At 46.3% G+C, this 17,410-nt stretch overlaps 1 protein-coding gene across 1 annotated transcript in view; it reads right to left on the bottom strand.

Moving 5' to 3' along the window:
• Positions 1-2,896: 2,896 nt before the first annotated feature.
• The window catches only part of FBXO21 (F-box protein 21), a 135,575-nt gene continuing 121,061 nt past the window's right edge, over positions 2,897-17,410 (bottom strand). Inside the window, exons 11-12 of the mRNA XM_063964337.1 lie at positions 14,285-14,442; positions 2,897-3,444 (exon numbers count right to left, since the gene is read on the bottom strand). Of these exons, the coding sequence (XP_063820407.1) occupies positions 3,278-3,444; positions 14,285-14,442 (325 nt within the window). The 3' untranslated portion in view covers positions 2,897-3,277. The remainder of the gene's footprint in view (positions 3,445-14,284; positions 14,443-17,410) is intronic.

Here is a 17,410-nt window from a genome sequence, read left to right as displayed (position 1 = left end):
TTCAAGCCTTACACAATATGTATACAAAGAACAAACACCCTTTCGGTGGTGCTGCGGACCCCAATTTTCAGAGGTACGCTGAGATTTATGCCATAGTGCACAATCTGGAGAAGACGGTGCATCAGCCAATAGGAAGAGCTAGGCAGTGTTTCTTCCCAAAGAGTAGGCGAAATCAAGATTTCGTCTGCATAGTAAGACCATTAGACTGAGATACTCTAAGAGGGTGGAGAGGGCTTTTTAGTGGGATATCATACAGTGTAAAGGATGCACTGCCATTTGCGCATTACACCTATCTGGCCTTATGAGACCTTGAGGTATAGTGCAAGGTTTACTCTTGTTTCTTGGTCTCAAGTAGTGTGATTGAGTATTTCCTTCACCTGTATGGTAAACAAAACACAGACACACATCTGACAGGATGTAATCTATGATTCATTGGCTTCTGAATGGGAGGAGTCACTTTACCAATTTTAGATTGTTGGCAAAGTCCAATACTGGCAAATGAATAAGACAGATCGCAAAGGACAGACTCTTATTTTATTTTATTTGAAGAGAAACTAAGCTAACATTTCATTATTTTTTTTAATATATATTTTAAAGTTGCATATCTGTATACATTAAAAACAAGAAGGCCAACTGTGGCATGTGATTGGCTCACCTGCTCACACACCCCTCTCCAGTGCCATTTTAAAACTGCCCTTTGTGAGTTACAAAACCAGCAGAGCCTCAGATAAAGGTAAGACAAGCTGTACAAAACAAGAAAACAAAATAATAACAAAATAACAAATTCCATACCATTCCATCTACATATATAAAAGCCAAATACCACTGACTGACTCATACCCCTTTCACATCACAAAAATAACCCGGTATCGACCTGGACGGGTCAGTGTGCGATGTATAAGGGCCTTGGAGAATTCCCTTGTCGTCTGACTCGGTAATTCAACCCGAGTAATAAGAAGGGTTATACCCGGGTTGAATACCAGGTCAGGTGCAGTGTGAATGGGTTCCCGGGTCGATGCTACCCGGTACCCATTCACAGCATAGGGAGAGGCGGCGCAGAAATGAGCTCATCTCCCAGCGCCGCCTCCACCCCCGCTGCCAGCTCTGCCCCCCGGCTGCTATGGCAACCGACCCGGCATATTGCCGAGTCGGAAAGCCAGCAGTGGCAGCACAGAGTCTCCAATGCCGGATCCCATCCGGGAAGGACCCATTTCCAATTCCCGGGTGGGATCCGGTATTGGAGATGTGAAAGCGGCATCAGTGACTCATCACAAAATCTCTGGAAACATGAGGACTAGGAACTTGAAATTTGGAAAGTAGCTTTGTTTTGTGACGTATTCACCCACTAAGGGGTGTATTCAATTCATGTTGGATCCTTTCTGACGGAAAGGATCCGACATGTGAGTATTCAATGCCCGGCCAAACCAGACAGGTTTGGCCCGTTCCAGACAATGCCAATCCGACTTTTTTTTAAAGTCGGCTTGACATTGTTGGAAACGGGGCTAAAACCTGTCTGGTTTGGCCGCGCTTCCGACAATACACGTTGATCGGCGGCTTACAGACAGGTTTCTGACAAGTCGGATTTCCCAGATTGTCGGAAAAAAACAAGGTGCACTGAATAGGTCAGAACCCCTTCCGACCTAAACCTGTTGGAAATGGCCGTCTTTCCGACAAGACAGCAGTTTCCGACAAAAATGGAGTACCCCCCTAAGAAGGGATTTGTCAAAATTCCACCCCCAAAGGGGGGATAAGTGTTTTTTAAATAAATTCTGCAGTACCCGGTAAAGGTCTGCTACGCCATGACCATTAACAAAGCAGAGTTTGAAAGTGGCTGGTGTGGATCTGAGGAGTGACTGCTTCTCCCATGGCCAGTTGTTTGTTGCCTGTTCTAGAGTCAGCTCCTCTGACAGCCTGGCCATTCTCCAGCCTGAAGGAAAGACTAAAAATGTAGTTTACCAGGAAGTCCTTCAAAATTAAAGTTTCACACACGGAAATACTTGAAATTCTGCAGCGAAGCACGGGTATTCAGCTAGTATTGCCATACAGTAACAAAGCTAACAGGCTCATCAAATTGTCTATTTACAAATATATAATAATTACACAAAAAGTGCAACACAATGCATTACATATTTGTTCCCGATTAGGTAATTAAAAGAAAAAAAGATATAATGCTGTTAATTAATCTTGCGATATGCCCCATTAAGTCAAGGTCCACATTGTTTAATGAATGTTCTATTATGATTAAACTATGTAGTTGTTTATTAGTTGCACTACTCTTTACCATGCTGTGAAAGGGTGTTTAATCTTACACAATGGAATGTTGATGTTCCTATATTATGAGCACCATTCATGGAAACCGAACCTAAGCTGTGAATACAAAATGTCCGCTGTAATGCAACCTATTTAACAAGTGCTTGTACAAGATACTGCTACCATCTGAAATAAAAAGGTTTAACATTTTGGGCTGTATTCAATAACTGTCGGAAGCTGCAGTCTTGTCGGAAAGACGGCAGCTTCCGACAGAAATAGGTCGGAAGAGGTTCCGACCTATTCAATAGGGGCTGATTTTTTCAGACAAGTCGGGAATTCCCGACTTGTCAGAAAACACGTGGATCGGCGGAATAGACGCCGATACACGTGCTTCTGTCGGAAACGGGGCCAAATTCGACAGGTTTTGGCCTTTTTTCCGACAAACTCAATCCAATTTGAAAACAAGTCGGATTGAGGTGAGGAGAGGAGCGGTGCTGCGGGCGGTGGGGGGAGCCGAGATCGACGGCCGGCGGGGAGAGCTGGCTGCGTGCGGGGGGACATGTCTGCGGCGTGGGGAGGCGCTGCAGGGAGAGAGGTGCCTGGCCGCCCACGGCCAGCGCACCTCTCTCCCTGCAGCTCCTCCCCCCGCAGACATGTCCCCCCGCTGCCAGCACCTACTGCCGATCAATGCTCCTCCCGCAGCACCTCTCTTCCTGCTGCCAGCTCCTCCTGCGCTCCACACATGTCCCCTGCAGCCAGCCCCTCTCGCTCACGGCCGCCGATCTCTGCTCCCCTGGGCGCTGCTGTCAGCGCATCCGCAGCCGCTGACAGCAGCGGCCTGACAGGACGGCCAAATCAGACAGTTGGATTTGGCCGTCCATTGAATAGGGGTTGTCGGATCCATTCAGACAACTGCATGTCGGAATGGATCCGACTCCTATTGACTATGCCCCTATATATGTGCATATATAATAAATTAAATAGTATATTAATACAATTAACAGTAATGCTTTGTTTAAACATTAATTCATAGTTCCAGCTGGGGAAGTTGTTGATTGATGAAGTCAGTATCTTCTGGGTATTGAACCTGTAGTTCTTTATTAGGAATATAATGATTTCCTGCAAATTCTGAGAAGTAAAGGCCAATGTCTGGGTGCAGGATTTGTTCTGGAGCTGGATGTGGTTCAAGATTTTCTAGGATTCAATAAAGAAAAAGAATTAACAAGAAAATAAGGAAACAAACAGAAGAAAATGGCAGAGACTAAGGCAGAATCTGAAAGCATGTAACCAACAGAACACATACTGTATGTATTGCAAACCGGCATTACTGAGGTTTGTATCATAAGACTTTACAAAGGGTCAGGTAATCATTTCCTGGGGGCTTCAGACAGGGGGACAGGAACACTGCTATCACAGTAATTTAAATATAGAACTGAAATACAACCATCAGCCATAACATCAAAACCATTTGTCTAATATTATGTAAATCCGCCTCGTGCTACCAAGACAGCTCTGACCCACTGCGGCATCGACTCGACAATCTTAAGATGTCCTCTCCTGTATAGCTAGGTACACACTATTCCAATTTGCCAATAATTGGGTGCTAGGCCTGTTTTATTGTATAGCGTGTATTAAAAAACATTTATGTGTTTCGCTGATAAACCGGGAAAATCATGACCACAAACATGCTAGGTACTAGATGATATTTTAAACAAACCTGGCAATAACGACCGGTCGTTACAATAATTTCGTAATATCATTCAGTGTGTATGCACTATATCACTAGCGATGAGAGCTCCCGTGGGCTGCTAGCGACCATCCCTGTCGTTAGTATATGCAATACAATGTCGCTAACGACTAGGAGCAAATCATGAAGTGCGTATGCTACCAACGATGGACGACCACCCCTTCTGAAACGCCTGCCCAGTATGTAAATTAGGCAGAACTCCAACAATTTGGGAGTATCGTACGACTCGTGTATATCGTTTTGTCATTTGTAATATTGCTCATTGTGTATGCACGATGTCATTTGTCTGGAACTCCGGGGAGTTCAAAGAAAATCGTGAGCAGATATTGTTCCTGTGCATGTTGTCTAGTGTGTACCCAGCTTTAGATTATCTGTTCAGCAAAAACAGAAAATCTTAGCCTCCATCTCCTGATATCTTGCAGTGTGTAGGCGTTCTTGATAAACAGACCATATTTCCCAAGTGTTTCCTTGACTATGCCATCCTTCTTGTGGACAGACATTTGTAAATTCAGGGTGGAGTGGCAGAAAATAGGTTATTTAATAAAACACTTAGGGGTATATGCAATTGCGGTCGAATTCCCGAAATTGTCGAATTTCGGGTCATTTTCGACCAAAAAAAAAAATCGCCTATGCAATTCAGTGCTTTCCGACCAAAAAACGGACTTTCAAAATTCGACTTTTTGAAATTCGAATTTTTGCAAATTCGACTTTTCTGCAATGATACAAGTGCTGCAATTCGACCAAAGCATATTCAATTCAAGTTTGGAAATTCGACAGCAGTGCTTTTAGACAGCAAATTCGTCATTTTCAATCCGCCACACTTTGGAGGGTGAAAACAAATAAAACATTTTTAAACATGTTTTTTTTTGTGTTTTTTTTTGGGGAATAGCAGATCTATTTATATTAGAAGGGATTAGGTACTTTTTTTTTTTTTTTTTGGAGGCACAAATATTATTTATATATTTTTTAAAATATTATTTTTTTTTTTTTTTTTTTTTTTATGCTGGAACGGTGAAATCATAAAAAAAAATGGCGTGGGGTCCCCCCTTTAAAGCATAACCAGCCTCGGGCTCTTCGAGCTGGTCCTGGTTCTAAAAATGCGGGGAAAAAATTGACAGGGGATCCCCCGTATTTTTAAAACCAGCACCGGGCTTTGCGCCTGGTGCTGGTGCCAAAAATACGGGGGACAAAGAGTAGGGGTCCCCCGTATTTTTAACACCAGCATCGGGCTCCACTAGCTGGACAGATAATGCCACAGCCGGGGGTCACTTTTATGCCGTGCCCTGCGGCCGTGGCATTAAATATCCAACTAGTCACCCCTGGCCGGGGTACCCTGGGGGAGTGGGGACCCCTTCAATCAAGGGGTCCCCCCCCCCCAGCCACCCAAAGGCCAGGGGTGAAGCCCGAGGCTGTCCCCCCCATCCAATGGGCTGCGGATGGGGGGGCTGATAGCCTTTTGTGATAATAAAAAGATATTGTTTTTTCCAGTAGTACTACAAGTCCCAGCAAGCCTCCCCCGCAAGCTGGTACTTGGAGAACCACAAGTACCAGCATGCGGGAGAAAAACGGGCCCACTGGTACCTGTAGTACTACTGGGAAAAAAATACCCAAATAAAAACAGGACACACACACCGTCGACAGTAAAACTTTATTTCATACGTCGACACACACATACTTACCTATGTTCACACGCCGACATCGGTCCTCTTCTCCATGTAGAATCCACGGATACCTGAAAAGAAAAGATCAATATACTCACCTCAGCCATGGTCCAGAGATAAATCCACGTACTTGGCAAAAAAACAAACCGAACACCCGCTCCATGCCGGACTGAAAGGGGTCCCATGCTGACACATGGGACACCTTTCCACGAATGAGACCTGTCAGTGACAGCTGTCACAGAAAGGTCTCTAAGCCAATCAGGAAGCGCAACTTCGTTGCGCTCACCTGATTGGCTGTGCGCTGTCTGTACTGTGACAGCACATCGCAAAGCCGCTCCATTACTTTCAATGGTGGGAACTTAGCGGCTAGCGGTAAGGTCACCCGCCGGTCAGCGGCTGACCGGCGGGTGACCCCACCGCTACCCGCAAAGTTCCCACCATTGAAAGTAATGGAGCGGCTTTGCGATGTGCTGTCACAGTACAGACAGCGCACAGCCAATCAGGTGAGCGCCACGGAAGTAGCGCTTCCTGATTGGCTGAAGGGACTTCAGTGACAGGAGTCACGTGATGTCCCGGCATTCGGGAGAAAGGGGTCTGATGTGAAAGCATTGGACCCCTTTCTAGTCCGGTATGGAGCGGGTATTTGCGTTTTCTTTTTTTTTTACAAGTACGTGGATTTATCTCTCTGGACGTGGATTTATCTCTGGACGCTGGAAGGTGAGTATCATTTTTTCACAGGTACCCTCGGATCGTCGGAGACCGTGGCAGTCGGCGTGTCAACATAGGTAAGTATGTGTGTGTCGGTAGTGTGTAATAAAGTTTTACTGTCACGGTGTGTGTGTCCTGTTTTATTTGGGGTATTTTTTCCCCAGTAGTACTACAGGTACCAGCGGGCCCGTTTTTCTCCCGCATGCTGGTACTTGTGGTTCTCCAAGTACCAGCTTGTGGGGGAGGCTTGCTGGGACTTGTAGTACTACTGGAAAAAACAATATCTTTTTATTATCACAAAAGGCTATCAGCCCCCCCATCCGCAGCCCATTGGATGGGGGGGGACAGCCTCGGGCTTCACCCCTGGCCCTTGGGTGGCTGGGGGGGGGGGGGGAACCCTTGATTGAAGGGGTCCCCACTCCCCCAGGGTACCCCGGCCAGGGGTGACTAGTTGGATATTTAATGCCACGGCCGCAGGGCACGGCATAAAAGTGACCCCCGGCTGTGGCATTATCTGTCCAGCTAGTGGAGCCCGATGCTGGTGTTAAAAATACGGGGGACCCCTACTCTTTTTGTCCCCCGTATTTTTGGCACCAGCACCAGGCGCAGAGCCCGGTGCTGGTTTTAAAAATACGGGGGATCCCTGGCCAATTTTCCCCCGGATTTTTAGAACCAGGACCAGCTCGATGAGCCCGAGGCTGGTTATGCTTTGGAGGGGGGACCCCACGCCATTTTTTTCCCGGGTTTTTCCCGTTTTTTACCGTTTTTTAAAATCGCTGCAAAATCCGCCAAATCGGCCGATTTTCGCCCGCGACTCTGGCGAATCCGTTTTTCATTGAATATGGTGAATTCCGGAAGCCACCTTCCGGAATTCACCTGGCGAATTTAGTCGAATTAATAAACGGCGAAAAATTGCCGCGATTCGCCGTGAATTGCATATACCCCTTAGTTTGTAGGTCAGAGCTGCGAGGTGGGGCCTCAATGGCTCGGACCTCTTTTCCCAGCACCTTCTCCAGATTTTGGAACCCAAGTCAACACCTTGAACTTTGCCATGTTCCTCACACCATTCCTAAAAAATTTGTGTAGTGTGGGAGGGCGTATTAACCTGCTGAAGAGGCCACTGCCGCAAAGGAATACCATTGACATGAAAGGGTGTACTTAATCTGCAACAATGTTTAAGTAGGCGGTACGTGTCAAAGTAACACCCACATGAAGGGCAGGATCCAACATTTCACAGCAGAATATTGTTCAGAGCATCACACTGCCTTCACCGGCTTGCCTTCTTCCCTCTGTGCATCATGGCGAGATCGCTTCTGCAGGTACAGAATGTACACACACCTGGCCATCCACATGATGTAAAATAAAACGTAATTATCAAACAAGGCCACATTCTTCCACTGCTCTATGGTGAAGTTCTGATGGTTTGGCCCTTGTCAAAGTCGATCAGATCCTTACGTTTGCCCATTTTTCCTGTTTCCAATACTTCAACTTCAAAAACCGTCTGTTCACTTACTGCCCAATATATTCCACCTCTTGACAGGTGCATTGTAACAAGATGATCAAATGTTATTCACTTCACCTGTCAGTGTTTTTAATGTAATGGCTGATGGTAGTACATCTGCAAATCACTGTTAATTTATGCACTAATGTTAAGGTAAAACATTCAGAAACTGCTGAAGGTTTAAGTATTTTGATCCAAATGTGAACCAATACCAAAATACTTCGATTTTGCCATTTATAACGATTTGCAAGTGAAGACATGCACTGACAACTGTCTTTTTGCTTAGTAAATCAACTGTTTGCATAAAATCTGCTTCTTGGCTTACATCACAGCCAATCAAAAGACTGCCCTAAATATGTGGGAGGAGCTACTTTTAACTTGACCGTATTCTAGCTCATCTTAGTTTCCACAGCATATTTAAATAAGATTTTACTCACCGGTAAATCTATTTCTCGTAGTCCGTAGTGGATGCTGGGAACTCCGTAAGGACCATGGGGAATAGCGGCTCTGCAGGAGACTGGGCACAACTAAAGAAAACTTTAGGACTACCTGGTGTGCACTGGCTCCTCCCACTATGACCCTCCTCCAGACCTCAGTTAGGATACTGTGCCCGGAAGAGCTGACACAATAAGGAAGGATTTTGAATCCCGGGTAAGACTCATACCAGCCACACCAATCACACCGTATAACTCGTGATACTATACCCAGTTAACAGTATGAAACATAACTGAGCCTCTAAACAGATGGCTCATAACAATAACTATATACAAGTATTGCAGACAATCCGCACTTGGGATGGACGCCCAGCATCCACTACGGACTACGAGAAATAGATTTACCGGTGAGTAAAATCTTATTTTCTCTGACGTCCTAGTGGATGCTGGGAACTCCGTAAGGACCATGGGGATTATACCAAAGCTCCCAAACGGGCGGGAGAGTGCGGATGACTCTGCAGCACCGAATGAGAGAACTCAAGGTCCTCCTCAGCCAGGGTATCAAATTTGTAGAATTTAGCAAACGTGTTTGCCCCTGACCAAGTAGCAGCTCGGCAAAGTTGTAAAGTCGAGACCCCTCGGGCAGCCGCCCAAGATGAGCCCACCTTCCTCGTGGAGTGGGCTTTTACTGATTTAGGATGCGGCAGTCCAGCCGCAGAATGCGCCAGCTGAATTGTGCTACAAATCCAGCGAGCAATAGTCTGCTTAGAAGCAGGAGCACCCAGTTTGTTGGGTGCATACAGGATAAATAGCGAGTCAGTTTTCCTGACTCCAGCCGTCCTGGAAACATATATTTTCAGGGCCCGGACTACGTCCAGTAACTTGGAATCCTCCAAGTCCCTAGTAGCCGCAGGCACTACAATAGGTTGGTTCAAGTGAAAAGCTGATACCACCTTAGGGAGAAACTGAGGACGAGTCCTCAATTCTGGCCTATCTATATGGAAAATCAGATAAGGGCTTTTATATGACAAAGCCACCAATTCTGATACACGCCTGGCCGAAGCCAAGGCCAATAACATGACCACTTTCCACGTGAGATATTTCAGATCCACGGTTTTTAGTGGCTCAAACCAATGTGATTTTGGGAAACTCAACACCACGTTGAGATCCCAAGGTGCCACTGGAGGCACAAAAGGGGGCTGAATATGCAGCACTCCCTTTACAAATGTCTGAACTTCAGGTAGTGAAGCCAGTTCTTTCTGGAAGAAAATGGACAGAGCCGAAATCTGGACCTTAATGGAACCCAATTTTAGGCCCATAGTCACTCCTGACTGTAGGAAGTGCAGAAATCGACCCAGCTGAAATTCTTCTGTTGGGGCCTTCCTGGCCTCACACCCCGCAACATATTTTCGCCAAATACGGTGATAATGGTTTGCGGTTCCTTCTTTCCTGGCTTTTATCAGCGTAGGAACGACTTCCTCCGGAATGCCCTTTTCCTTTAGGATCCGGTATTCAACCGCCATGCCATCAAACGCAGCCGCGGTAAGTCTTGGAACAGACAGGGCCCCTGCTGTAGCAGATCCTGTCTGAGCGGTAGAGGCCATGGGTCCTCTGATATAATTTCTTGCAGTTCTGGGTACCAAGCTCTTCTTGGCAATCCGGAACCACGAGTATCGTTCTTACTCCTTGTTTTCTTATTATTATCAGTACCTTTGGTATGAGAGGCAGAGGAGGGAACACATAAACCGATTGGTACACCCACGGTGTCACTAGAGCGTCCACAGCTATCGCCTGAGGGTCCCTTGACCTGGCGCAATATCTCTCTAGTTTTTTGTTTAGGCGGGACGCCATCATGTCCACCTGTGGCCTTTCCCAACGGTTTACCATCAGTTGGAAGACTTCTGGATGAAGTCCCCACTCTCCCGGGTGTAGGTCGTGTCTGCTGAGGAAGTCTGCTTCCCAGTTGTCCACTCCCGGAATGAACACTGCTGACAGTGCTAAGACGTGATTTTCCGCCCATCGGAGAATCCTTGCGGCTTCTGCCATCGCCATCCTGCTTCTCGTGCCGCCCTGTCGGTTTACATGGGCGACTGCCGTGATGTTGTCTGATTGGATCAGTACCGGCTGGTTTTGAAGCAGGGGTCTTGCCTGACTTAGGGCATTGTAAATGGCCCTCAGTTCCAGAATATTTATGTGTAGGGACGACTCCTGACTTGACCAAAGTCCTTGGAAGTTTCTTCCCTGTGTGACTGCTCCCCAGCCTCGAAGACTGGCATCCGTTGTCACCAGGACCCAGTCCTGTATGCCGAATCTGTTGCCCTCTTGAAGATGAGCACTCTGCAGCCACCACAGTAGAGATACCCTGGTCCTTGGAGACAGGGTTATCAGCCGATGCATCTGAAGATGCGATCCTGACCACTTGTCCAAGAGGTCCCACTGAAAGGTTCTTGCATGGAACCTGCCGAATGGAATTGCTTCGTAGGAAGCTACCATTTTTCCCAGGACTCGTGTGCAGTGATGCACCGATACCTGTTTTGGTTTCAGGAGGTCTCTGACTAGAGATGACAGCTCCTTGGCTTTCTCCAGCGGGAGAAACACTTTTTTCTGTACTGTGTCCAGAACCATCCCCAGGAACAGTAGGCGTGTGGTAGGAACCAGCTGTGACTTTGGAATGTTTAGAATCCATCCGTGCTGTTGTAGCACTTCCCGAGATAGTGCTACCCCGACCAACAACTGCTCCCTGGACCTCGCCTTTATAAGGAGATCGTCCAATTACGGGATAATTAAAACGCCCTTTTTTCGAAGGAGTATCATCATTTCTGCCATTACCTTGGTAAACACCCTCGGTGCTGTGGACAGCCCAAACGGCAGTGTCTGGAATTGGTAATGGCAATCCTGTACCACAAATCTGAGGTACTCCTGGTGAGGATGGTAAATGGGGACATGCAGGTAAGCATCCTTGATGTCCAGGGATACCATGTAATCCCCCTCGTCCAAGCTCGCAATAACCGCCCTGAGCGATTCCATCTTGAACTTGAATCTTTTGATATATGTGTTCAAGGATTTTAAATTTAAGATGGGTCTCACCGAACCGTCCGGTTTCGGTACCACAAACATTGTGGAATAGTAACCCTTTCCTTGTTGAAGGAGGGGTACCTTGACAATCACTTGCTGTGAATACAGTTTTTTGGATAGCCACCAACACTGCCTCCCTGGCAGTTGCTGGTACGGCAGATTTTAGGAAACGGCGGGGGGGGGGGGGGGGGGGGGAGACGCCTCGAATTCCAGCCTGTACCCCTGAGATACTACTTGAAGGATCCAGGGATCCACCTGTGAGAGAGCCCACTGTGCGCTGAAATTTCTGAGACGGGCCCCCACCGTACCCGGGTCCGCCTGTGAAGCCCCAGCGTCATGCTGTGGACTTACCGGATGCTGTGCCTTTTTGAATCGGCATCACCTGACCACTGCCGAGTCCATAACCCCCTTCTGGCGGCAATGGACATTGCGCTTATTTTTGATGCCAGCCGGCAAATATCCCTCTGTGCATCACGCATGTATAAGACAGCGTCTTTTATATGCTCTATTGTCAGCAAAATATTGTCCCTATCCAGAGTATCAATATTATCCGACAGGGAATCTGACCACGCAGCAGCAGCACTGCACATCCATGCCGATGCAATCGCTGGTCGCAATTTAATGCCCGTGTGTGTATATATAGCTTTTAGGGTAGCCTCCTGCTTTCTCTCAGCAGGTTCCTTTTGGGGCGTCAGTATCTGGAGACGGTAGTGCCACCTTTTTTGATAAACGTGTAAGCGCTTTATCTACCCTAGGGGGTGTTTCCCAACGTGACCTATCCTCTGGCGGGAAAGGGTACGCTGCCAATAACCGTTTAGAAATTATCAATTTCTTATCGGGGGAAGTCCACGCTTCCTCACACACCTCATTTAATTCCTCAGATGCAGGAAAAACTACTGGTAGTTTTTTCTCACCAAACATAATACCCTTTTTTGTGGTACCTGGGGTACTATCAGAAATGTGTAATACATTTTTCATTGCCTCAATCATGTAACGGGTGGCCCTATTGGAAGGTACACTAGTCTCGGCGTCGTCGACACTGGAGTCGGTATCCGTGTCAACATCTGTGTCTGCCATCTGAGGTAGCGGGCGTTTTAAAGCCCCTGATGACATTTGAGACGCTTGGACAGGCACAAGCTGAGTAGCCGGCTGTCCTATGTCGTCAAACCTTTTATGTAAGTAGCTGACACTGTCACGTAATTCCTTCCATAAGTCCATCCACACAGGTGTCGACCCCGCAGGGGGTGACATCACATTCACAGGCATTTGCTCTGCCTCCACATCATTATCCTCATCAAACATGTCGACACAGCAGTACAGACACACAGCACACACACAGGGAATGCTCTGACAGAGGACAGGACCCCACAAAGCCCTTTGGGGAGACAGAGGGGGAGTATGCCAGCACACACCAGAGCGCTATATAACACAGGGATATCACTATACAGAGTGTTTTCCCCTATAGCTGCTTGTATTATATATACTGCGCCTAAATTTATTGCCCCCCCTCTCTTTTTTACCCTTTCTGTAGTGCAGGACTGCTGGGGAGAGCCAGGGAGCGATCCTTCCAGCGGAGCTGTGAGGGAAAATGGCGCCAGTGTGCTGAGGAAGATGGCTCCGCCCCTTTTTCGGCGGGCTTTCTCCCGCTGTTTGTGTAAATCTGGCAGGGGTAATTTACACCTATATAACCTCTAGGGCTATATATGGTGTCAGTTTTGCCAGCCAAGGTGTTAATATTGCTGCTCAGGGCGCCCCCCCCCAGCGCCCTGCACCCATCAGTGACCGGAGTGTGTGGTGTGCCTGAGGAGCAATGGCGCACAGCTGCAGTGCTGTGCGCTACCTTGGAGAAGACAGAAGTCTTCAGCCGCCGATTTTCCGGACACTTCTTGCTTCTGGCTCTGTAAGGGGGACGGCGGCGCGGCTCCGGGACCGGACGACGAGGTCGGGTCCTGTGTGCTATCCCTCTGGAGCTAATGGTGTCCAGTAGCCTAAGAAGCCCAGGCTACCACCAGTTAGGTAGGTTCGCTTCTTCTCCCCTTAGTCCCTCGCTGCAGTGAGCCTGTTGCCAGCAGCTCTCACTGTAAAATAAAAAACCTAAAATATACTTTCTTTCTAGGAGCTCAGGAGAGCCTCCTAGTGTGCATCCAGCTCGGCCGGGCACAGAAATCTAACTGAGGTCTGGAGGAGGGTCATAGTTGGAGGAGCCAGTGCACACCAGGTAGTCCTAAAGTTTTCTTTAGTTGTGCCCAGTCTCCTGCGGAGCCGCTATTCCCCATGGTCCTTACGGAGTTCCCAGCATCCACTAGGACGTCAGAGAAATAAAGTTATCAACAGCTTAACAAATGGATACATTTAATTATGCACTGAATGTCCATTTCAACAGGGGCCCTCACTGACCTCCGCACAGTTATTTGGGTCATGGATTAAAAAAATTTAAGTGATGTAGGTGTATAAAATTATGGTTAATAAGAGACCGAAAATGTGTTCTGCTACAGACATTCAAATAATACAAAGAGCTTGGTACCCAGCAACAAATATATTGTGCCGTCACATCAGACTCTGCATTTAAGCGGCGGGAATGATTTTGTGCTCCAAGTAGGTACAATGAATACTGTGGCCACACAGCAAATTGAAATCAGGACAAGTAGCACAAAATGATATACAAAAAAAAAAAATCCTACATTTGCGGATTTCTTATATTTTTGTTAATATAGTGTACTTGTGCACTGGCATACATGATGCACATGTGTTTAAAAAAATAAAAATCCAAGCAATGCAGAATGATTTGTAGATTTAGCTTCACTTTGTATCCTTATATCTTTTTTTGTTTGACATACAATGATATTATGGTTGCTATACTCCCCTTTCTCTTTCTAAAAGTGCAATTGGTATCAACAAAACTGCTCACCTTGTGCGACATAACTACAGGAGCCATCCTCCACCAGCACGCTGTAAAAAGGCTGGATTGCTCTGTCAGGGAGAGGCTGTATACCCAGGCCTTCAACCCAGTCTGGTGGCATCATACATATTGGATCCCAACTGAAGATAACGCCGCTGTAGTCAAACCTGCAAGTCATAAAAATGCAGAAATTTATATAAATAAAATAAATTACAAAAATCACAGACTTACTGTAAAACTATGTATAGTAGTACTATATATATATATATATATATATATAATATATATATATATATATATATATAATATGTAATAGAGCAGAGTCTATCCGTTCTAGATATCACAGTCACTAAGAGAATCAACTTGGGCAGGCTATATTAACAGTTTTTGCAATTACATTTAATGACAGGATAACATAATAAAATTTCACAACAAGTACAATCAAACTATAAACTACACAAAAACTGTAAAACCACTGTGATACAATATCAGCACATGGTTGCCAAACAATATTAGTGAATGTATTGTACAGGCAGTAGAATGTTTTCCTATAAGCAATGGCGGAATTTGTGAATAGTGGGCCCAGGTGTAAAATATTATTTGGGCCCCCTTCCTTCACCCCAACCCAAGTTCACAATATGCCACACAGCAATGAGTGACAAGGGAGAGGCAGAGGGTGACAGTGTAAGGCATGGGGAAGCAGAGGTTAAGATAGAGAGGCAGAGAGTGGCAATGGAAGGCAAGGGGAGGCAGAGGGTGACAGGGAGAGGCAGAGGGTGACAGGGAGAAGCAGAGGGTGACAGGGAGAGGCAGAGGGTGACAGGGAGAGGCAGAGGGTGACAGGGAGAGGCAGAGGGTGACAGGGGTACAAGCACAATATCCTGCACAGTGCAGAGAACAGGAAGCATCTACAGTACCTTGGTGGGGGCAGGAACACAGCAGCCTCTGCTCTATCTGTGACAGGGGCCCCCACCCCAGTTACACAGGTAGTGAGCTGCCTTTAATACACAGACAAAAGTGGGAAAAAAAAATGTACAGCTGCCTGTATGTGTCAGTGGTCAACAGCGCTGATGGGTGGCAGGACAGCACACACAAGGTCAGCCCTGCCTCCCGAAGGTAAGGGGCCCTCGGGCAGTGGGCCCACCCTATCTGCACTGAGCCATTCATCTGACATTATTTATTTATGAACGGTTTCTTAAATAACGCAACAAGTTTTGTTGCGCTTTACAACCGACATTGCTCAAAATGGTCAGTGCTGGAGCCAAGAGATAACTCATTGCTTGTCTGGGCAGCAGTAGGCCCTTTAGTCTTCTGGTGCCCCAGTACAATGCACCTGCTGCACCAATGGTAGTTCCATCCCTGCCGATAAGATATCAGAAATTAAACATTTATCATGCTGCATTAGTGCATTTCACAGACAGCACACCATTACTCAGCATCTTCAGGCCATTCCAGTGATAAAAAAAAAAAACATTACCAAATAACGTCAGTCCAAGTGAGACACATTGCTATACAACGCAGTTCCCCAGCACAGACACGTTGTTACACAAGGCCAATCCAATACATGTTGCTATGCAAGAAGTCCCCATCACAGACACATTACTATACAATGCTAATCCTCATCACAGACACATTGCTATATAACACCAGTCCCTACCGCATTGCTATACAATACCAGTCCCTGTCACAGACACATTGCTATACAATGCCAGTCCTTGTCAGCCATATTGCTATATAATACCAGTCCCTGTCACTGACACATTGCCAGGCCCTGTCAGCCATATTGTTATATAATACCAGTCCCTGTCACAGACACATTGCTATATAATACCAGTCGTTGTCACAGACACATTGCTATACAATGCCAGTCCCTGTCAGCCATATTGCTATATAATAATACCAGTCCCCATCATAGGCACATTGCTATACAATGCCAGTCCCTGTCACAAACACATTGCTATATAATACCAGTCCCTGTCAGACACATTGCTATACAATGCCAGTCCCTGTCACAGACACATTGGTATATAATAACACCAGTCCCTGTCACAGACACATTGCTATATAATACCAGTCCTGTCAGACACATTGCTATACAATGCCAGTCCCTGTCACAGACACATTGCTATATAATACCAATCGTTGTCACAGACACATTGCTAAACAATACCAGTCCCTGTCACAGACATATTGCTATATAATACCAGTCCCCATCATAGGCACATTGCTACATATCAGCAGTCCCTGTCACAGACACATTGCTAAACAATACCAGTCCCTGTCACAGACACATTGCTATATAATAATACCAGTCCCTGTCACAGACACATTGCTATATAATACCAGTCCTGTCAGACACATTGCTATACAATGACAGTCCCTGTCACAGACACATTGCTATATAATACCAATCGTTGTCACAGACACATTGCTAAACAACACCAGTCCCTGTCACAGACATATTGCTATATAATACCAGTCCCCATCATAGGCACATTGCTACATATCAGCAGTCCCTGTCACAGACACATTGCTAAACAATGCCAGTCCCTGTCACAGACACATTGCTAAACAATGCCAGTCCCTGTCACAGACACATTGCTATATAATACCAGTCCCCGTCACAAACACATTGCTATATAATAATACCAGTCCCTGTCACAGACACATTGCTAAACAATGCCAGTCCCTGTCACAGACACATTGCTAAACAATGCCAGTCCCCGTCACAAACACATTGCTATATAATAATACCAGTCCCTGTCACAGACACATTGCTAAACAATGCCAGTCCCTGTCACAGACACATTGCTAAACAATGCCAGTCCCTGTCACAGACACATTGCTATATAATACCAGTCCCCGTCACAAACACATTGCTATATAATAATACCAGTCCCTGTCACAGACACATTGCTAAACAATGCCAGTCCCTGTCACAGACACATTGCTAAACAATGCCAGTCCCCGTCACAAACACATTGCTATATAATAATACCAGTCCCTGTCACAGACACATTGCTATATAATACCAGTCCGTCACAGACACATTGCTAAACAATGCCAGTCCCCGTCACAAACACATTGCTATATAATAATACCAGTCCCTGTCACAGACACATTGCTATATAATAC

Source organism: Pseudophryne corroboree, chromosome 1, assembly GCF_028390025.1.
Source record: "Pseudophryne corroboree isolate aPseCor3 chromosome 1, aPseCor3.hap2, whole genome shotgun sequence".
Lineage (NCBI taxonomy): Eukaryota > Metazoa > Chordata > Amphibia > Anura > Myobatrachidae > Pseudophryne > Pseudophryne corroboree.
The sequence above is the reverse complement of the archived record's forward strand: the minus strand, read 5'-3'. Positions and strand labels throughout refer to the sequence as shown.